At 46.8% G+C, this 22,810-nt stretch overlaps 2 protein-coding genes across 3 annotated transcripts; both read left to right on the forward strand.

The window, feature by feature from the left end:
• The first annotated feature begins 5,325 nt into the window (after positions 1–5,325).
• LOC119318134 (DNA (cytosine-5)-methyltransferase DRM2-like) lies at positions 5,326–11,044 on the forward strand. Of its 2 annotated transcripts, none has more exons than XM_037592654.1 (8): positions 5,326–5,513; positions 7,321–7,446; positions 7,541–7,649; positions 7,733–7,779; positions 7,875–8,033; positions 9,240–9,339; positions 9,432–9,523; positions 9,615–11,044. In XM_037592654.1, the coding sequence occupies exons 1-8, from the start codon at positions 5,508–5,510 to the stop codon at positions 10,791–10,793; spliced, it is 1,818 nt and encodes a 605-aa protein (XP_037448551.1). In that variant the 5' UTR covers positions 5,326–5,507; the 3' UTR covers positions 10,794–11,044. The 2 variants fall into 2 exon arrangements, with proteins under 2 accessions (XP_037448551.1, XP_037448552.1); XM_037592655.1 differs by having other exon boundaries at positions 7,321–7,437.
• A 7,442-nt stretch (positions 11,045–18,486) lies between these two features.
• On the forward strand, positions 18,487–21,934 carry LOC119314332 (subtilisin-like protease SBT1.4). The gene is made up of 2 exons (XM_037589066.1): positions 18,487–19,588; positions 20,880–21,934. Exons 1-2 carry the CDS (start codon positions 18,502–18,504, stop codon positions 21,932–21,934), a joined length of 2,142 nt encoding a protein of 713 aa, XP_037444963.1. The 5' UTR covers positions 18,487–18,501.
• Positions 21,935–22,810: the final 876 nt, after the last annotated feature.

The raw sequence follows: 22,810 nt of genomic DNA on the forward strand, positions 1-22,810 counted from the left end.
TGTCAATCAGATCATTCAACTAATGATGTGATCCCGTTAATCAAATGACAACTCTTTGTCCATGGTTAGGAAACATAACCATCTTTGATTAACGAGCTAGTCAAGTAGAGGCATACTAGTGACACTCTGTTTGTCTATGTATTCACACATGTATTATGTTTCCGGTTAATACAATTCTAGCATGAATAATAAACTATTATCATGATATAAGGAAATAAATAATAACTTTATTATTGCCTCTAGGGCATATTTCCTTCACTATGCCCCACTAGTGGGGACATATGGAGTATTTGATCCCGAGCTCATATGTTCCCGCATGAACAGTAAAATAAAAAAATAGTAAAAAAATTCAAAAAAAACTGATTTTTTTGTGATGAACATTGATAAATTTTCTAACTGCGTGCAAAATTTCAGGTTGAAATGACATTCGTGGAGGTCTGAGTAAAAAAATGATGGTCCAAAAAGACTATTGTTGGAAGCATTTTGGAGCATCGATTTTGTTATTTTTGCCCAGACCTCCACAAATGTCATTTCGGCCTGAAATTTTGCATGCGGTTAGAACACTCATCAATGTTCATCACAAAAAAATCAGATATTTTTGAACTTTTAAAATATTTTTTGATTTTACTGTTCATCCAGGAGCATATGAGCTCGGGATCAAAAGAGCACTTTCCCACTAGTGGCATCAATTAACTTAGTAACCTTACTTGGTGGATTTCATAAACCATCTTGTTTTCTTATTAATGGCTTATTGCTATCCATAAGCTTCCTATGTGCTAATGTATAATTTTGATCACTAATTGCTACTCCCTTTTTCAGGTTGGGCAGTTTAACCAAAGTGGCATAACCAAGGCAGAGAGGGATCAATTGATGCGGAATTTTGATTTTGGCAACGTCTAAAGCGAGCACTTCCTCTAAGTTGATACTCCCTTTGTAAAGAAATATAAGAACGTTTAGATTACTACTTTAGTGATCTAAACACTCTTATATTTCTTTACGGAGGGAGTACTATTTTTCACTGGTTGTCGTGCCCTCCCCCTAAATCATTCAATTAATTGTGCAACTACTCCCTTTCAAGATGATGAGCTCACATGAAGAAGATAACTAATTGCACACATATAACGAAACTGAGTGGAAGATAAAATCATGGAGTAATGAGCACATTGAATTCCTTTGGCCCTACATCTGTGAAATTTATGGAAAACGTTTGCGGACCTACACACCCAAACAACCGAAGTATTCCCTCCGGTTATGTTTACAAGTCAGGCATGAATTCTTAGGTCTTTTGACTAACAAATCGTGTGTAATATGCCACAAAAATATATGTTTAGAAACTTCATTCGATAGCGAATATAAAGATACCTTTTGTGGCATATAACACATGTTTCGCTAGTAAATTTGAAGACTTAAAAACCCATATCCGACTTAGAAACAAAGAAAGTATCCATTATGCATCAGTAATGTGCACCCCAGGACTGGAGGTTCTTGATTCATTAAAAGGAGAAGAGAGTTGCCCGGTTAATATACGAAAACCGGGTGAAACCATCAAAACAGCCCACACAGGCTGACACCGGCAATCCTGGCTACCCTCACGAAAACACGCACGCCGCTGAGAAGAAAAACATTGTCAAGATCGTCATTAAGCATCACCATCATCACTCCTCCACGAGCCAAAGACTCCGACATAGCCATCAACGAAGCCCTGCTTGTTGAAACAGACATTGGGACACATGCCAAATAGATGACCAATGTGCTGGACCCAGACAGTTCTGACTTGAGCGACAAACCTTGTAGGAGAAAAAATGTTGAGCTTGCGTTGAGACAACCACCGTAGCCAAACCTCAACCCGTGTCATTGTCACTGCCGAGGGACCTTCTATGCAGCTCCAACTTCACAAAGACATGGTGAAAGAGACCCCTCAAACATGTCGGGAGACACCGACTACCAAACCCTACCGCAACCTTGCACCGCCCAAAGATGCCATCATCGACAAACAAAGAGACCACGCTAATAGACCCAAGGTCGTCGCCCTGGCATCCCTGCAACAAGCGGCAGGGAGTGGGGAGGGGGAGACTCCCGACCAAACTCCAAGACGCCGCATTCAGGAAGGAGCACGACGCATGTGCGTCGCCATCGCCCAATCCAGATAGGAAAAGGGTTACCCAGAGTCTAAGAGAGGAGGGCATAGGCTCTCGAACCATGAGGTCTCCAAGAAGGTTAGAGGCGCTCGCAAGCGTCACCATCTTCGACTCCAGGCGACTCGCGTATGTGGATACTTGTCAAACATGTATGCTTGCAAGAACTCACGCTTGTCAATTTCGTTTGCTTTGGCTCCATTATTATCACAACCAACACATGGGGCACATATTTTTTTTATCTCTCTCCTCTTACTTGCCATTGAACTGTGTGCTGCCCACAAAAGCTGCAAGCATCTTTGTGTACAGCCACACATCCAGCAGAGCAGTGTTTTGCACTAGAGAGAGAGAGAGAAACGGAGCTGGATAATGTAAAATCTGGGAGGACTTCATCAACATGCTTAATTACATTACCTGACCTTGCCTATTTTCAAGTACTTCCTTTGTTTTTATTTAGTCTGCGTATTAGTATTGGTCAAAGTCAAGTTTTGTAAACTTTGACAAAATTTGTAAACAAAAATGTTAACATACACAATAACAAATCAATACCATTAGATTCATTATTGAATATACTTTCACATCATATAGATTGGTTATGGTTAATGTTTATATTATTTTTATAAACTTGATCAAATTTTATGAAGTTTGACTTAAGTCAAATCTAATATGCAGAGTAAATAAAAACGAAGAGAGTACTTGTGAATATACAATTAAAGATTGGTGCATATTTTTCTTCTTCTTCTTCTTCTTCTTCTTCTTTTGTGGGAAGGTGCATATTTTTCTTTTGACCGTATTTTTGTGTGTGTGTAACTTACAAGCTCGCGGCTTGGTCGGAAGATAGTTGGTCTGTCTTGCCATCTCCAAGTACTCCCAAGGTCTAGAAATATAATATGCACATATTTTCCAAGCTTTGTTTAGCGGCATATGATTGTGTAAACTTGTCAAATTTGTATTCAAAATCTATATATGGTTATATTAATTATTTTTCAAAGTTAAATCCGGAAACAAAAGCATTTCTTATATCTATGGATGAAGAGAATGTTTGGCGAGGCCACCTACAATGGTTATCGATAGAGTTGCAAGCGGACGGCGCAAACGAGACTGCCTGCATCCGTAGTTATCAATGTTTTCTCATAGCTGTCACACTGAACATGTGGATATGCGAGAAAAATGCAAACTACTAAACCCCATTACATAGATCACCTCATCACGCATTTTGCACATATATAGAGATAATGTGCTCACTTCATTTTTTTAAATAACTGGCTTAATATCGTCTTTATATGCATCTTTGATCATTAAATTTTGTAGAGATACATTATTGGGGAATCGTGAAAATGTTTTAATGACACATCGAATAATATTAGTTTCACGTTACTGATATATAAGATATGATGATCTTAGAGCATCTACAGCTGGGCACCCCAAATTTGCCTCAAACGCCCGGGCGGACGACCTGGTCACTGGCCAGTCACAAAAAAAAACAACTCACACGGACGCCTCAAACTGGCCTCAAACGTTCAGTCTGACTGGCACTCCTCATATTCAGCCCAAATCTAGGGCGAATATGAGGGTGCCCGCCACGTTGAACCCGACCCATGTTGGCCCACCCGACCCCACATACATTCCTCCCAATCCGCCAAGCTCCCGTCTAGCAATCTTCAGCCTTCTCCTACACGACAGGCAACAGATCTGGGTCCTACACCTTCAGATCCATCGACCTCGAGCTCATCCCATGCAGCCCCCAGGGAGAAGATGACCGCCGGGCTTGTGCTCCGTTGCTCCCGGGAGGAGGCCGCCCGACAACAACGCTTGGATTCCTTCCATTTGGAATTCATTTCGTCCGCCCAAATGGCGCATGGATCCACCACAAGGTGCGGCATCGCTACCTCACCGGAGGCGATGCGGCCCGTCTGGTGTTCGAACTCGGTGGCGTGGAGTCGCATTCTCTGTCGTCCCGTATAGTGGATCAGTATGGGTGTCGCAACTGTGTTGTGGTGGATGTCGTCGGCTCGTCCCAGGACGGATCCATCATCGATCTAACGTCCACCGGCACCGTTAGGGTTTCCGGCTCCGACGAGAAAGAGTAGGGCATGGGAGGCCTCATCACCTTGAGTTCCGTGAGCTGGCTCGTGTCCCATGTCCTACTCTACCTCGCCGGTGACTGGACCAACACTCTAGAGAGCGCAACCGACCGCCGGACATAGGCACGACAGAGCCGAACGGGCTTCGCCTAAGATTAGGTTTACGTTGCATGTTATAGTATGGATTTGAGGTTTCTAATTTGAAGTATCCCGTTGTGGAATAGATTATTTGAGACGTGACCGGTCACTGTCCGCGAACATGTGTGGGCGCGTCCACGAACATTTGAGAGATCAAATTTGTCAAGTTCGGTTGTAGATGCTCTCATGTTTGCTCCCATATAATGACATAATATGTGTCGATGATTCACGTTTGATGCCTTTGCCATTTCGCCACCATGCTCGAGGGGGCGTCCCTGATTCTTATGTTAATGCTTGGCGCGTCACGCTTGTAGCATGTAGCGCGACTGCCACCCTATATTAATGTTCTATATGAAATGTTATGAGTCAAAATTAGAAAAATTCTACTACAAGCTTCTTAGAAAGCCGTTTACGATATTAGTAATTGTATTAACCACACTGATATACTATTGAAAACTCCCAAGATTTACCAACTTAAATCATGAATTTCATTAATAAAATATTAATGACATGCCATAGAAATAGAAAAATAAAATTGTATTCCAAATAAGTTTTTAATGTATAATTTTTACGGCACCCAACATAATTATCAGCCCGATTGATGATCAAAATAAATATAAAAATACGCAATGATCATATAAGTCTAAAAAATAACACAATATTAATTTATATCTATATTTATATGAAAAGACTGGTCAAAGCTATCCAGCTAGGTCTAGCCTAAAACTGTGTTGGACAGCTATGACCAGTCTAACTTGGTTATTATCACCACCGACACCTCTACCACCACGCATCACCGCTTTGGCACATCTCTCCATCTTTCTTTTCTTTTATTTATCTATTGAAATGTGTGCTGCGCACAAAACGGTGCAGCCAGTTTTGTGCGCGGCCGCACGCCACGTCTGAAACAGAGCAGCACGGCTCGCAAAGTACTCCCCAGTGTCAGTTCCGTTGGTAGAAAACCATGCGCGCCCGGTCAGAAGTACACGTCCCGGCGGGCGCACCGCAGTAGCACCGTCTTGAAAGCCAGCGAGGGGCGGACGAGCCCGCCGTCGCCGCCCTCCGCCTCGGGCTGTCCTCCTCTTCCTCCTCCCACCTCTCACGGCAGGGAGACAGTGAGAGCGGGCGTGCCGATCTTCTGGCGTCAACAATGGCGGTGGGCTCTCTCTCTCCCTCTCTCTTTCCTCTCTTGTCTGGCAATTTGTGGCCTCGTTGATCCGATGTTTTCCGTACTCTGGATCATGGAAGTATGCGAGGATTTCCATCGGACGGATTCTCCCGCGCACACACTGTTAGCTAAATTTCCATTGACTAGAAACTCTGAAAGATTCCTTCGTTTCTCACTCTGTCTCGGTGTGCGATTCTTTTTCTGCATATTGGGGGGTTTTCTGGTCTGTTCGATCGAGAACATGTATATGCTTGAAGCCATATAGCGATTGATGGCGATTAGATAGAGGAAGGGGATGGAACTGCGCGCCTGGAATGGTCTAGTGGACTGCTAAGTTGTGAGGGGGAAATAAAATTCCCCACACGCCTCTCGGTCTCAAAACTCAAATCCTGAATCCCTAGCTGCACGCCCGCAAATGCGCGTTGAGCTGACTGGATAGAGGCCGCCAAGGCTGCTGCTGCTGCGGCGGCGCTGGTCTGACAACCACCAGCAGCAGCAGATACTAATTCCTCGCCTTTTCATTTTGGATTCTGGTGATTTTTTAATCTCTGCTCCGTGTTATTAGAATAGAACCTGGGACTAATTAGAACTGGGATTTAGAAATTCAATGTCCAAATGTGATGTTGTAGGAAATTCATCAAGCTGCTTGTGTTGATGTACTAATCAATTTCAGTATCAAAAGCTAAAACCATTGTTAATAGTTTCAAAGTCTTTTTAGTATGTTTTCTCGTGTCCTGGTAATCGCATTTCATGGTTCTCTTTTGGGGACCATTTATCTTGTTGAGTGGACTTGCATTTGCCTTGATAAATATCGACCTTAAATTAAATGTTCTCCCCGGAAAACCACAATTCTTGGCTCTGCCATATGGCAGTGGCTGGTTTCCTCAATCTTTTTGTCATTGTCTGATCATGTATCAGGGGATTATGCCCAATAGGATGCTGCAGTCATTTGCTCAAAAAACTTAGATCCTGCAGTCATTTGTACTGATTTCGCATCTGCGATTTCGACTGTCGCATTGGTCTTTGCGAGCAAAAGCTTGTCTCGGTTTGCAGTTACTAATTCCAGTGCCACCATTTGTGTATTAGCTCTGTTGCTATAGCTCTGCTGCAACGGGCTGTGTCGCGCCATTGCACATAGCTGTAAGCTGGATGTCTCTAGGAGATCAGTTCTTCCTAAGGTTGTATCGCCGTGGAAACCGATCAGCGATGGGTACACCGATTTCTGAATACCACTAATGTATTCAGCCTGGTCAGTTAGGCATCCCTGTCAACTATAACGATCATGTGTCTCAAGAGAGATGTTCTTCCTGACCTGTTAAAGCTAGAGCACTGCATCAGTTAGGCATCCCTGCAGCTGAAAATTCAACTGTTGTATTCTGCCAATGGACGTTTTCTATAGCTCTGCCTATTACTGTCCAGAAAACTATTCTTCCTGGCATCTGAAAGCTAGCACACTTCAGTTAGTCAGGCATCCCCATAACTGCAAATCAAACTGTTTCTAATTGCACTAATGTTATTTCTTGAGCATTAGCTTGATGTTTTGCTTTTACAGTGGTGAAGGGGAGTTTGTTAAATAAAAAAAATGGTTTTTGCTCTTCCTTTTTGATGAGTTCTGAACTCTAGATCTGAATCATTGTACTGATTTCGCACTGGAGATTTCAATTGCAATATCTTATGTTTGTTGTGGGCTTCTGGCACAATAAACTTATTTTGCTGCGCTGTTTTATTCTCTATAATTGCTTTTCTTGTGGTTTGCTTTTAATATTGACCGAGGTGTGTTTAACTCATGTCACAGGGCTTGACCAGCGACAGCGATGATAATGATAAGTTTGAGTGGGAAAGTGATGGTGAGGTTGCGCCCTCATCAGCTCCGGCCTTGAGGAACTTGGATGCTCCTGGCCCGTCCACACTGGTACGTCAGGTAGTAACTGGTTGTGTATTTCAACATAAGAGCTAGCCATGGCTTGTTATTATTATGATCATATTGTAATATTTGTTTGTGCAACTGTCTAAAGAATTCTAACGGGTGGGCCAACGGGGAAGCAACGTCTACTTCTTTAGTCGAGGAATATGTGACAATGGGTTTCCCAAAAGAGATGGTTGTGAAGGGCATTAAGGAGATTGGTAATATTAAAAATAACCAATGTCATTTCATTTGTCTTCTTTGTGTTTGCACCTTCTGTTTTAACCGAGGCTTTTGCTTTCAGGGCACAATGATGTAAATGCGTTGCTAGAGCTACTTCTCACATATAAGGTATTTGTCAATGTGCTTTATTAGTGAGTTTATCTTATGATACTTTTGCTGCTTGGTGGCAAGGATCTTATGTTATAAGGCGATATGAAATGCAGGCACTAGGTGATGAAGGTGCATTGGGTGATTGCTCTACTTCTGGCTGCGCCTGCCCAAATGTTCAAGATGATGATGATGATGATCTTGATTCCGATAACTGGGATAACGACAATGATACTGGTGGTAGAGAGCACAACTCTGATAGTTCTGGTGATGAGGTAGATGATTCTTTATCTTTAGTTATGTTGCTAGAACTTTTTAAATCATTTGTATGCTGATATATGTGAAATACTACCTCGGTCTCAAATTATGAGAGGTTTTGTTATGATATTTTATAGACTACCAAAACATCTTATAATTTGGAACGGAGGAAGTATTTGCCATGCATACCTTGAGCACCTCCTTTACGTTCTGTTTGAGCTTTGTTTATTTTGCTCCCAGCCTTTCATCACTATAGAATTGCATTGTGAGTTTGAACACTTGATTTTAGAATTCTTCACTGTAGAATGGCATAGTTCAAGATTCTTCTTTTTATTTTCAATTACACAAAACAATCATAATACTGGAAAAGAACATCACATACCACACTAATTGCATCAAATATCCTTCTAAGATCAACCTCAAGAAGAGCAACATCTACCTGTTAGAGCCGAGAAAAATGATGGATTTGGTCCATAAATATTCTGCTAGAAATGCATAGACGAAGTCACTAATTTGGAATTCTCAGCATGTAATATATGATGTGATAACCAGTTTTCATAAAGTTGACAACAGACAGGGAAACAGTATGTAGTGTTTGATTTGTATTGCACCTGCTCAGCCAAAAAAAACATCTTGCCTAGGAAGGCGATAACCTGAAATGGGAGGAATGGGAATATCGTCATGTTCTCCTGAAAATACACAGATATCATCATTCATCAGTTTTTAACTTTCTATCACGCAAGCAGCATGAAGAGACCAGATAACTGTGTTTCACCACTGATATGCATCCAACACAGAGTGCCATCATATGAAACGACAAAGTTGTACATGTACCTTCAGTTTATTCCAGTCCAGCAGCACCAGTGCTTCATATTGCTGGTGTGCATAGTTGCTCAAGTGTAAAATGATGAGCATTTGTGTTCATGCATACAGTACCTTTTGTATTAACGTCATTTCAAACAGCGCCGGGGAATAAGAAGTCAAGTTCCTAAATGATTTCATTGATTTAATTTTTGATCAGTTTTTCTTTCTCTTGATTCTTGGGTAGTTTGTGCTATTCATTTCTTGATCATTTAGCTGTAGGTCCCCTTCTTTTCTCTGGCCCTATACATGTCGCTATGTAGTTGTATTTCCCTATCAGGAGTCACATAGTTGGCATTAAAAAGTTAATGAGATATAACTAGTGTTTTCTAATCTCGGTTTGTTGTTGTACCTTTGTGCAGGATTTTCTAAAAGAGATGTCAGCGAAGGACGAGAAGATAAACTTATTAGTAGACATGGGCTTTTCTGAAGATGAAGCCAATATGGCTATGACAACATGTGGTATGCCTCATTTTCAAATTGTTTCCTTGACGGTCCTTCTTTCATGTTAAAGGCACCTTGTGCTATATAAATTCCTGTTTCAATTTTCCTAGGTGTGGATGCTGATCACTGTGTATTAGTTGATTCGATCAGTGCATCACGGGTTGCAGGAGATTGCCATTCCACAAACTTATGTGACGATCAGGTGCGTTGTGGTTTGATGTACATGTGAATACGATAACAGTTTCGCTCTTTTAATTTGATGTAAGGACACTGAAATCTGTGACATTTGGCAGGTTATGGATAGATGCTTTGATTCCTTTGGAGAGAGAAAGAAAACAAGATTGATGGAAGAGCGCAAGAAAAAGAGGAAGCGATATGGAGGTGGAGCACATGGCAATCGATCTTCCTTGGATGGTAGCGATGATGAACCAATGCTTCTCCCAAATCCAATGGTTGGATTTAACCTGCCCGGTTATAGGCGGCCATCAGTGATGAGAATGCTTCCTCAACAAGCTATTGGACCACCTTTTTTCTACTATGAAAATGTGGCCCGAACTCCAAGAGGTGTATGGGAGACCATTTCAAGATTTCTGTATGACATTGAACCAGAGTTTGTGGATTCTATGCATTTGTCTGCAGCTGCAAGGAAAAGAGGCTACATCCATAATTTGCCAATTGAGAACAGATCACCTCTTCTTCCTCTGCCTCCAAAGACCATATTTGAGGCATTTCCTCATTATAAGAAGTGGTGGCCTTCTTGGGACCCGAGAAGACAACTCAATTGCTTGCAAACAACTGTGGCAAGTGCAAAGACGACCGAGCGGATCCAGAGTCTTCTTGCAAGGTCAGGCAATTCACCACCTCCAAGTGTTCAGAAATATGTCATTGATGAGTGCAGAAAATGGAATCTTGTCTGGGTTGGAAAAAACAAGGTTGCTCCGTTGGAGCCTAATGAGGTGGAATATCTACTTGGTTTCCCAAGGGACCACACAAGAGGGGTCGGCAAGACAGAGAGATATAAATCTCTTGGCAACTCATTCCATGTTGATACTGTTGCTTACCATTTGTCGGTGCTGAGGGACATGTTTCCTAATGGTGTTAGTGTGCTGTCCTTATTCACCGGTATTGGAGGAGGAGAGGTAGCTTTGCACAGGCTTGGGATCCACATGAGGGCAGTGGTTTCTGTTGAGATAGGTGAAGCTAATAGGAGGATTTTGAGGGGTTGGTGGGATCAGACCCAGACAGGCACGCTGATTGAGATTGCTGATGTGAAATCTCTCACACCTGATATAATTGCATCATACGTTGGTAGATTTGGCGGCTTCGACTTGGTGATTGGGGGCAGCCCATGTAACAATCTTGCCGGGAGCAACCGACACCACCGTGATGGCTTGGAGGGCGAGCAATCTTCTTTGTTCTACCACTACTTCAGAATCTTGGATGTCGTCAAGTCGGCTATGACGAGGATGTAGGCTATGGCAAGGATGAAGCCTAAGCATTGCAGTACCCTATCTTATCACGTAGTGCTTATATCTAGGAACCGCGACTTCTTTTGTTTAGTTGCTTCATGTCCTTTTCTTTGCTTGCACTTACAACTATGTATCAAGCACTTAATCTGTGGGTTCCAGGCTATGAAAATGGTGAGCCCAATAAGGTTAAAGGAGGATGCTGCTTTGCTATGAAGCCTATTGTGAAAAATACATTGTGTCTTATGCCGCTTTCATCGTGTAGGGCCTTCAAAGTCAGGAAAGAAGTAAGAGTCAGAACTTGGGTTCTGATTTTTGTGATAGTGATTGTTATGTTTAGAGCCTGCCTAGTGCCCTGTACTCCTGGTGCACAGAATGTTAACTGGCAAAAACCAAAAATAGTAACCTCGATCTGTATTCTGTAGTGAATGAATAGAAATAATGAATATCAAACTATCACTGGAGATGAGATAACTACATTCGTGCAAACGAGTTTGCATTGGCTCTCTAATGGTGACACGTTACATAGTAATCTAGCTGCCACTGCAAAATTTTAGGACATACGTACCTTTTGTGAACTGCCAGTTAACATAGCTGTATAACAACTGCCGAAAAGGAGTGGCAGGAGCAAGCGGTTGGATTGGCTCGACTCTTCAAGATCAAAGATACTCGGTCTCCTCTTCATTAAGTCACGAAATTTAGAAAAGAAAAAAACTTCATGTGCAGCCATTAGGAATAGTAGAGGTAACTGAAACACACCATTATTTAATTCTAAAGCATCAACTTATTCACTGTTCTCTTCAAATTTCTGCCAGACTGGAGAAAAGAATGATGAGAAAGAGAAGAATGAATGGAGATTCAATTATTATGAACTCTGATGGAATCATTAATGTTCTCCAAAATTTTGGTACTAGAAGGACAAATATTCCTCTCATATACTAATTGCAGGGATTCTTCAGCATGTAAATTGTTAACAAAATGGCATTTAAATTCAAACCATCAGCTCGTTTAGATTCCTCGTGCAGTATGGAATCTACATTGTCATTAGTTTTAGGTATCTAAAAGGGAGCCTCACGGTATGATATTTTTATTTCTACTTTACAGAAACCGCACATTGGTTCAATATGCTATTGTTTACTGAAGAACGGGGAAAATGTAGAGATCATGAAGACATTGCATTCTGCGATAACATTAACAAAAACCAGAGATCTGGTGATGTTTTCATTCTGTCACAAGGTAATCAAAACAAGGAAAAAGACTAACCAGTTGACACCCTCATGACAATAAAGCTAGGACTACATAATATATACATACAGCACTCAAATACAATACAAATCATGCTTTCAATCTTAAACACCATGTATGCTATGTAAATTTCAAAAAATAATCTGTAAGATTTAATTATGATGCATTGCCAGTTATGGCACCCCATTGCAATAAAACAAGCAAAATTGCATAGGAAAAAGAAAGAAACGAGCTTATGTATGTTCAGTACGTTTGTTCCATCTTTCTATGCACGTTTGTATGCGCTTTTTCTAACATAAATTGTTCACAACACACACAAAGTAAATAGCTTACCTTAATCGGACTTTCCACCACAAGAGACAGGCTAAAGGTTTTTTTTTTTTTGGTGCTGTACAGTGTTGCCTGAATATGAAAGGGTTACATGTACTTGGTGGTGACTGGGGGCCTTCATCGACCAAACCTATGGACTCTTGTATATACATTTGCTTTTCCTCTTAATGAAAAGACGAGCAAAACACTGTTTGCATGTTTCTCTAATTTTTTGCACTATTTCTGCTGCCATATAAAACTAGACTGTCATTGAGACACTACCTCCATGATACTACACTTGATAGCCTTGATCTTAATCCTTCAGGCATTGTGAATTAGAACTACCCTAAGCTCATACATTTCGGCTTCTCGGAGGCCTCTCTTCTCATTAAAGTGCATGTATACATTTCAATGTTTCATGGTAGTTGTGTTGTCCTGTCGCCATGTATAATGAAATTTAGCAGTAAGAAGTGATAATTCTTAGTCTTAGGTTGGTTGCAGATACAGATGCTCCAGAATGTTGTAAATTTGATTAAAACTGGGGTGGCTGAAATCCCCCGTCAAGAACTCATGAACAACAGTGTCTACTTCAACCCAGCTGAGCCCTATATCTTTTTCAACAACATTTCCCCTCATCAGTCGTCGTACATCCTCAACCGAATCCCATCGCTGGTTTCGAGCTAGTGTGTTTGCAAGGAGAACGTAGTTGCCAGCATTCATGGGTTCGATCCTGACGAGTTCTCTTGCGGCGACCTCACCTACATCAACATTGCAATGCTTCCGGCAGGCACTGAGCAATGCTCCCCAGACACCTGCATGTGGCTTCACCGGCATTACCTTCACAAAGGAGTGTGCTTCTTCAATAAGCCCAGCTCGGCCATAGAGATCCACCATGCAAGCATAATGATCTGCAGATTTCTGAATTGCGTACGTTGTTCCCATGGACTCAAAATAGTGCTTTCCATCGTCCACTAGCCCAGCATGTGCGCAAGCTGATATCACGCCAAGAAATGTCACTGCATCAGGCCGCAATCCTTCCTCAATCATGTCATTGAAAAGCTTCAGTGTATCTTTGCCATGTCCATGTTGCGCAAGAGCAGTGACCATCACATTGTAAGACACCACATCCTTCAGACGTGTCTCGCCAAACAAGAAACGAGCTTCAGTAATGCAACCGCACTTTGCAAACATGTCGATCAAAGAATTCCGCACATGGCAGTTCATCTCGACACAGCCCTTGTGTAAAAGTCCGTGCGCCTGCCTTGCAACTGACAAGGAGCCTAGCTGTGCGCATGCGGACATCAACACGGCCATTGTTGCAGCATCAGGGTGGAAACCCACCAGCCGCATCCGATTGAACACCGCTACTGAGTCAGCCCACAGCCCTGCCTGGGAACACACGGTGACCATCATGTTCCAACTGTGCACATTCCTCTGCGGCATCTGATCAAACAGGCTCCTCGCGACGCCAGCATCGCCTTGCCGCAGGTACCCTGACATGAGCGTGTTCCAGGAGATGAGGTCCCTCTCCGCCATACCGTCGAACATTTCCTGCGCAGCCTCCACATCCCCTGCTCTGGCATAACATGCTACCATGGCGTTTCCAACCACCACGTTCCTCGCAGGCATTTCATCGAACACCCTCCTTGCGTCCCTCACCAGGCCAAGATTCCCATACGAATCGAGCAATGCAGAGCCCACGTGCACGGAGGAGCCTAGGCCGGCCTTCACCAAGAACCCGTGCACCTGGCACACCTCGCAGACCCCTCGGAGCGTCGAGAGGGACTTGAGCACGGAGCTCACGGTGAAGGCGTTGGGTGGCGGGCCTGACCGGAGCATGAGCCGGAACAGAGCGAACGCCTCGGCGGCGAGCGCGGGGGAGGAGGCGTGCTTGGCGTAGGAGGAGATGGTTGCCGTCCAGAGGTAGACGTTGGCGGAGGCGGCGGGGACGCTGTCGAAGATGGCGCGGGCGTAGCGCGGGGAGGAGGAGGATGCGGCAAGGAGGGTGACGGCGGCGCGGGCGGGGAGCGGGAGGCCGCGCAGGAGGAGCTGCGCGTGCAGCTGCCTCGCCGCGGCTGGGGTTGTCGCGCGGTTGGCGAGGCCGGTGAGGAGCGCCGGAAGCGGGGCCGCCGGCGGCATGCAGGCGGGGGCGCCGGAGCGGGGCGGGAGGAGGTTTGCTGGCGTCGTGAGGTTTCAAAGGACTCCAAATTGATTGGACCCACGAGGCAGTCTCACTCCCTCACTGATGAGGTCTCTGTTCTATTTTTTTACTAGTAAAATAAAAATAAATTGCATTTTCCATCCCTCAACTTATCGACAAGTGATGCTTTCGTTTCTAAACTCTCTTTCAACCTTCAATATATCAACTTTTTATTTTCGAGGAAATGCCATCATGGCTAACTTTAATGATTAACTCTTAATATCGGTTAGATTTAGCATCTAAAGTTGATATTGGATCTGTACTAAAAAAAACAGTTGATATGGATCGGGCAAGCTTGGTTTTGACTATTTTGTGCGTAATCTTTGTATATGTATGTAAAATTTGTTGCCCGGGGGTAATTGATGCAACTTCGTACAATGATCCGAGGAGGTAATTGTTTCTTGGGAGTATTACATTGTAGTTATCTGTGTAGTAATGCCCTAAAACCATCATTTGAATTCTTCATGGTGCATTACGTGAAGTGAATCAAATGGCAGTTATTTTGTCCACTAAATCTCAAAACCATCCTTTGGAATAACTCACAAAGGCACACACTAACACTGAAAAATGTCAAGTACGGGGTAAAATTAGTCATTTCTTGTAGCATGAAAAAACTGGTAACTATCACCAGACCAAAAAATTTAAAGTTGGCTCACCAACTTGCCACCTTTTTTGAAATATTTTTCCAACCAAACTACTCCTCCGATCCATCTAGCACTAAATACACCTAGATGCATCCGTTTGACGGCAAGTAATATGGATCGGACGGAGTACCGATTTTGGGGGCAGTTAGCTTCACGCCACCCAAACATAGGTTGTCCTTACACAAGTAGCAAATTGTACAAAGACAAGCTATATTGTTGTCAATAATATAAGTTGACAAAATTAAAATTCTATGTTCAGATTCGTTTAGGGGAACATGGGTATTTATTCATGTCATGTTTATGCCCTACAAGATACATCATACAGAAGCTTGGGAGGAATAAAATGGTCATGTGTAATGACAGGCTAGATTTCCGTTTGTGTCATCGATATGACATGAGCCCCGTCATTGGTGATAGGTGATGTTGACGGTTGCAACTGCATTTTTGAGTTCGCTTTGACAGAATTTTTGGATGTTCCTTTTTTCTTTTCTTTATGGGTCGGTGTTATTGTGTGCTTACTTCGTACAAAGGCTGAATGTATGCTCTTGGTGCTTGTATCATCTTGATGCGACATTATGAGTTGTACAATTCACCTTTTATGAAACAAGATACGATTGACAGCTCTTGCGGGAACCTGGGCGAATGATTCGTTTGCCCTAGGGGGAGTTTCCCGGCGACCCTAGCTGGCACAACAAATTATGGAACATGCAGAAAAATGGGTTAGGCCCAATTAGCTGTTTTTTTTGAAAAAATTGCCATGTAAAAACAATAATGCATAGTAAGTTGCAAAAAAAATGTCGTTTTTTAAAACCGAAAAATTGTGAAATTCCCATGAGACTATGTGAAACACTATTAAAATTTACAATTGCCATGCTACCAAGACGATATAATTACAAAAACGAAAAATGGTTTGAAAGGAAAAAAATCTATACCCATGGCAATTTTGCCATGGCATATTGTGTTATGCTATGAAATTTTCCATGTTCCAATTTTTTGCCATGCCACAAATTTCTTTTTTGCCAAAGTTCAAAAACTAAATTTGCCATAGTCAAAAAATAATTTTGACATGGTCAAAAAACTATAATTGCCATGGTAAAATACAATTTTTTTTGCCATGGATGAATTGAAAAAAAAGGGACAAAAGGAAAAATAATTTTGTCATATATCTAAAAAAGATTTGCCACCTAGTGAAGAAAAGGTTTTTTATTGTAATTTTTTCATCTATGGATTTATTGTAATTTTTGTGTGCATATTTTGCCATCCCTGCTAAAAAAGTATTGCCTCTGTAAAGTCTCAGAAACGTCTTATATTTATTTACAAAAGGAGTAAAATGGAGGAGGATTTGAAACCAGGTCTCCCAGGTGTACGGCCCTAACCAATTAGCTAGCCCACGCATTTGTAACATTTGTAATGAGATCATTTGCATTTATTTTGTTGTGTAGCGAACTAGTAAAAATATGCCGTGACTCTCTTCTCTGCCCTGAGATCCGTGCAAAGAAATAGACGGCCGAGAAAGGTCGTGATGCCATCATGGGCGTTAGCCAGATACCATTTTCTAAGAATGTGTTTGGTTTATGTGACCGAATGGGACGGCATGGGTCGGTTCCGTCCCGAAGTACCATTCTCGTGTATGGTTGACCCGAGGAACCGGAACCCACTCATTCCTGGAACGGCATATTCGGTCGATATGCCGAACCAGGTCGTGCCTTCGAATTGGCCGGACGACGCGGAACGCCTCAGTCTCACGCTTTCCCCTGACTCTCGCTCACCCCCAATCTCAGCGCCGCCACCCCCTCGTCTCTCCCCACTCGATCTGCGACGCCGGCGGCCACCCCCCTCGTCTCTCCCCCTCGATCTGTGACGCCGGCGGCCACCCCCTTGTCTCTCCTGCTCGATCTGCGACGCCGCCGGCCGCTCCCTCCTCTCTCCCTCTCCGGCTTTGACTATCCCTCTCTAATGGCGTGCACCAGCAACGCGGCAGCAGACTAGCAGTGGGCGAGCGGAGGCGGCTCGCGTGGAAGAGAGGCTTGGCGGCGGCCCATTTGGCCGAGAGCGAGCCGGCAAGGAAGCCGTTGCAGACCTCTGCGCCATGGGGGTGTTCACCGCGGTGTGCGTGCTGACTGTTCTGGTGCTGTACGCCGTGCAGTTCGAGAGCTTCATCTTCTTTTGCTAGTAAAAAAGGAGGAAAACTTTTGCTACTGATTGTAAACTGCAATTAGCAAATGCGTGTGTTGCAATGTCGAGTATGAACTCTGAATTGTTGGTGCATGAGCGAGTCTGAACTCTGAATTGTTCGTATATGCCAGAGTCTGAACCAGGAAGGGTGGATGGTAATGGCAATTATTTCTTGTGTATAGTGACAAAATTTATAAATTGTCCAAACTATAATAACAATTGAATTTTCGCTGACAATTCAAATAATTTATTGATAAAAAAATATTGTTCTATTTAAATGTAGCAATTCCGAGAGATAATCTCTCCATTTCTAACCAAATTCATTCCGTTCCATTATCCTAACCAAACACTGGAATGTAGCCATTCCGTTCCACATAATTATCCTAACCGAACATAGGGACGGAATCAACCCGCTCCAGTGGAATGGAACCGTTCCATTCCATTCCACTTCGTTCCCGAACCGAACACACCCTAAGGGTATGGTTAGATCGCCATGGACTGAGATTTAACAAAGTCTTAGTCAAATTAAAACATATAAAAATGATTTTTTTTCATGAATCTTTATGTAAGAGCTCATGAATATAACATCAACCCAGACTTCATTAAATCTCAGTCGGCCAAAATGTCCGACTGAGCAATGCAAAACATACTGTTACTGTTTCACGAGCATAAAACCGTCTGGTTGGGATAAGGACTACATGAATGAATGCTGCTTCCAGATAACCCACAATTAAGTAATTTCGATGGATTTGGATCCGGTGAACATCTCACATGATTGTTGGCTCCTCCACAACGATCGATGCGGCTCAACCGAAGATGAATCTGACGCCTTTACTCATCCAGCCAACTCTGACGGACATGAAATTATAGACGGACGCCTACTTATTCGCGACTCCGATCACCGTACTTCACAGTACACAACACCGCCGCCGCGTATTTCTCTCCGTGCAACGATGCCAGACCACTCGCGCTTCTGTGCGTCCAGCTCGCCATCGTTGCCACCGCCGCGGCGTCGCCGGCGAGGGAAAAGGAGGAGGAGCGGTCCTGCTGCATCGTGCATGTCGCTCGCGCGCACGCGCCGCCGCTGCCGTGCCGTGGCCTGCTCAATACCCGGGCGTACGCCTCATTCCTGCGTGACCGCATGCCGGCGGACATGTCCCTTCCGGCGCCGCGGGTGCTCTATTCCTACTCCCACGCCGCCACGGGCTTCGCGGCTCGCCTCACGGGTCGCCAGGCCGCGCACCTCGCGGCCCAGCGCTCCGTGCTCGCCGTCGTGCCCGATGTGATGCAGCAGCTACACACCACGCTGACGCCATCCTTCCTCGGCCTGTCGGCATCGTCGGGCTTGCTACCAGCGTCCAACGGCGCCACGGACGTCGTCATCGGCGTCCTCGACACCGGCGTGTACCCCATCGACCGCGCGGAGTTCGCGGCGGGCCCGTTGCTGCCGCCGCCGCCCGGCAAGTTCCGCGGTGCCTGCGTCTCGGCTCCGTCGTTCAACGCCTCCGCCTACTGCAATGGCAAGCTCGTCGGCGCCAAGGTCTTCTACGTGGGGTATGAGGTTCAACTTGGAGGCCCGATCAACGAGACGGAGGAGTCCAAGTCGCCGCTCGACACCCTCGGCCATGGCACCCACACCGCCTCCACCGCCGCCGGCTCTGCCGTCCCGGACGCGGCTTTCTACGGCTACGGCAGAGGGAACGCCGTCGGCATGGCCCCGGGCGCGCGCGTAGCCTCCTACAAAGTGTGCTGGAAATGCGGATGCGCAACCTCCGACATCCTCGCGGCGTTCGACGAGGCCATCGCCGACGGGGTCGACGTCATCTCCGCTTCATTCGGCTCCTCCGGCTACGCGGAGCCGTTTTATGTGGACTCCACCGCCGTGGGCGCCTTCAGCGCCGTCCGCAAGGGCATCATCGTCTCTGCCGTAGCGGGGAACTCCGGCCCAGCTGAGTCCACCGGCAACAATATCGCGCCCTGGTTCTTGACCGTCGGCGCGTTCACCATCAACCGCCATTTCCCGGCGGACGTCGTCCTCGGCAACGGCGATACCTTTTCTGGCGCTTCGCTCTACGCTGGCCCGCCGCTTGGCGCTACCGAGACACCGCTCGTGCATGGCCGGACCGTCGGCTCGAAAACCTGCGAAGCTGGGAAGCTGAACGCCAGCTTGGTCGCCGGGAAAATCGTTTTGTGCGACCCTGCCGCAGCGTCTAAGAGCATCTCCAACAGCCGCGCAACGCGCCGCGCGCTAAAAATGAAATGAATTGTTTGGGTCTGTCTCCCGTTGTTTCTGTGGATGACGGCGAGCTGGGAGCGACGACACCGCGGGCCTGGCCTAGGTTTGGCAGCGAGCTTTCTCGATGGCTGACTGAGGCTGACTCCGGCCGCTAGCAAAGATGGGCGTGGGTTTGCCGCCTGCAGGTGAGGTGGCTCCGATCCAAGGACGTCGATCGCTGGCGTGGTGAAATTGGAGCATGGGTTGGGAGTGAGAGGAATTGGAGAAAATGATGTTGCTTTGGCGGCCGGGAAGTCGGAGATGACCGACGAGGAAGAGGGCATGGGAGCTCCGGCCGGCGACGGGATCTTGGGGTCGGCCGAAACAAGTCGTGCGCGTCTGAGGAATATTGTAGAGAACAGATTGGCAGCGACGCAGGACATGTCCTCTCCGGCCGCGTGGACGGGGAGGAAGGAGGGACTCGTTGAGCTTGGCCACGGTGGTGGAGGGGAGGCGGAGCATGCAGGAGGCTGTGTCGATGCGCGGCCACACGCCGGCCGGCCGGCGACGTGCACTGCACGCCACCCAGGACAGACCACCGCGCGCCTTCCCTGGATGGATGGATGGAGGGTGGGACCGACACGCATGCATGCATGCATCTCAAGCAGGAGCAGCTAGCATGACCAGCTTTGACCAATCCTTCCTTCGCTTGTTTCAATCCCGGACGCGGCTTAATTTCTACGGCTCGCTACGCAAGAGGGGAGGGGACGCCGTCGGTCGGCATGGCCCCGGCCGCGCGCGTCGCCTCCCTCCTGTAAAGAAACACGTACGGATGCGCCACCTCCGACATCCTCGCGGCGTACGTTCGACGAGGCCATCGCCGACGGGGTCCACGTCATCTCCGCTTCGTTCGGCTCCTCCGGCTACGCGGAGCCGCTTTATATGGACTCCACCGCCGTGGGCGCCTTCAGCGCCGTCCGCAAGGGCATCATCGTCTCTGCCGCGGCGGGGAACTCCGGCCCAGCTGAGTCCACCGCCATCAACATCGCGCCTTGGTTCCTGACCGTCGGCGCGTCCACCATGCATCAACCGCCGTTTCCCGGCGGACGTCGTCCTCGGCAACAGCGATACCTTTTCAGGCGCTTCACCCTACGCCGGCCCGCCGCTTGGCGCAACCGAGATACCGCTCGTGCATGGCCGGACCGCCGGCTCCAAAATCTGCGAAGCTGGGAAGATGAACGCCAGCTTGGTCACCAGGAAGATCGTTTTGTGCGACCCTGCCGTCTTGAATGTTGCGCAAGGAGAGGCTGTCAAACTCGCCGGCGGCGTCGGAGCAATCCTCACGAGCACGAAAGAATTCGGCGAGCTGGTCGTCGGCAGCCCCCACACCTTCCCTACAACAACCGTCACGTTCGCCGCTGCGAAAAGGATTAAAACGTACAAGAACAAGACTACGTCCCCGGTCGCGACGATCGTGTTCCGCGGCACGGTCATCGGCCCGACGCCTCCTTCCCCTAGAATGGCATCCTTCTCGAGCCGCGGGCCGAACCTCCACGCGCCGGAGATTCTCAAGCCGGACGTCACGGCACCCGGCGTGGAGATCCTCGCCGCTTGGACCGGCGCCGCCTCGCCCTCGGGCCTCGACAGCGACACGAGACGAGTGCACTACAATGTTCTATCGGGCACATCCATGGCGTGCCCACATGTGAGCGGCATGATGACCACCATGATGACCACCGCGATCAAGTCCGCCATGATGACCACCGCGTACAACGTGGACAACGCCGGCCACGTCATCGGAGACATGGCCACCGGCAAGGCGTCCACGCCGTTCACGCGCGGGGCAGGCCACGTGGACCCCAACCGCGCCCTTGACCCAGGCCTCGTGTACGACGCCGGCACGAACGACTACGTCACCTTCCTGTGCGCACTCGGCTACACCGCTGACGAGGTTGCCGTCTTCACGAGAGACGGCTCGTCGACCAATTGCTCGACGCTCCCGGGTTCAGGCTATGTTGGAGACCACAACTACCCGGCCTTCGTGGCGGTGTTCACCTCGCGCAACGAGACCATCACGCAGCACCGCATGGTGCGCAACATCGGCAGCAATGTGGATGCGACGTACCGAGCCACGGTCACCAGCCCCGCCGGCATGCGCGTCGACGTGAGGCCGCAGAAGCTGCAGTTCAGCACTACGCACAACACACAGGAGTACCAGGTCACCTTCTCTATCCGAGCCGCGGGAAGCATAAAGGAGTACACGTTCGGGTCGATCGCGTGGAGCGACGGAAAGCACACTGTGACGAGCCCCATCGCCATCGCCTGGCGGCCGCCGGTGAGCGAAGTCGCGGCCATGTGACGTGGATTTTGGTTCCGCGGTTGCTTTTTTTTTTTAGCATCAGTACAGACACAAGCGCTCATATATACGCGCATACACTCACCCCTATGAACGCACACACGTACACCCTACCCCTATGAGCACCTCTGAAAGACTGAGCCGGCATATCATCTTGAGATTTACGAAGTCACCGTAGGCGCTTCGTGGTCGACGGGAAGCGCATCGCCGGAATTCCTGAAATAAATCCAGAAATAATACGAGCACCAGGATTTGAACCCTGATGAGTTGGAGATACCACTATCCACCTAACCAACTCAACCACAGGTTGATTGAACTGCACACCTCTCGCAGCACCTACCTAGAGGAGTTGCGGCACGGCTCGTCCCGAGTTCTGCAGTTAACGTGTACACCTCTCACGTGGACACGAGCAAACCGTACGTGTACGCACGCAACTGTATATCTTCCTTCCTTCGGTCTGTAAGAAACTGGATGTCTTCCTTCCTTAAGTCTGTAACTGGGCATCTTATATCCTCGCAGAGAACTCCTCTACTCGTTGCTTCGGCAGGTCCTGCAGGACAATGCTATAAAAATACAATCAAGGAAGGCTCCAACAAAAGCATCCAAGTCACGGCTCGAGACGACCAAACGAGAGACGACCTTGATCAAGGTCCAGCGCCCCGCCTCCTTCGCCGACGACCAGAGCGACGCCCTCGGCCCCCTCCTCCCACGGTACTCATGCTCCATGGTATGCCCCTCCTTCGATAAGGTATCTGTCGCGCCCGCGCGATATGACGCTCAAGCGTTTTAGCATTCTTTGATTATATTTGCCTTGGCCTGATTCATGCTCGAGCTTGCTTTTGCTTACAAAAATGCTACACTTATGTAACTATTGCATAA

Source organism: Triticum dicoccoides, chromosome 6A (assembly GCF_002162155.2).
Source record: "Triticum dicoccoides isolate Atlit2015 ecotype Zavitan chromosome 6A, WEW_v2.0, whole genome shotgun sequence".
NCBI lineage: Eukaryota > Viridiplantae > Streptophyta > Magnoliopsida > Poales > Poaceae > Triticum > Triticum dicoccoides.

What these genes read in the sequence shown, in the direction of transcription:
- LOC119318134 (XM_037592654.1), top strand. An exon ending in AGCTACTTCTCACATATAAG is followed by an intron (nt 7,780 to 7,874) that starts GTATTTGTCAAT and finishes TATGAAATGCAG; the next exon opens with GCACTAGGTGATGAAGGTGC. An exon ending in CAAACTTATGTGACGATCAG is followed by an intron (nt 9,524 to 9,614) that starts GTGCGTTGTGGT and finishes GACATTTGGCAG; the next exon opens with GTTATGGATAGATGCTTTGA.
- LOC119314332 (XM_037589066.1), top strand. Translation starts at nt 18,502, where the DNA reads ATGCCGGCGGACATGTCCCTTCCGGCGCCGCGGGTGCTCTATTCCTAC. An exon ending in GTCTAAGAGCATCTCCAACA is followed by an intron (nt 19,589 to 20,879) that starts GCCGCGCAACGC and finishes TTGCGCAAGGAG; the next exon opens with AGGCTGTCAAACTCGCCGGC.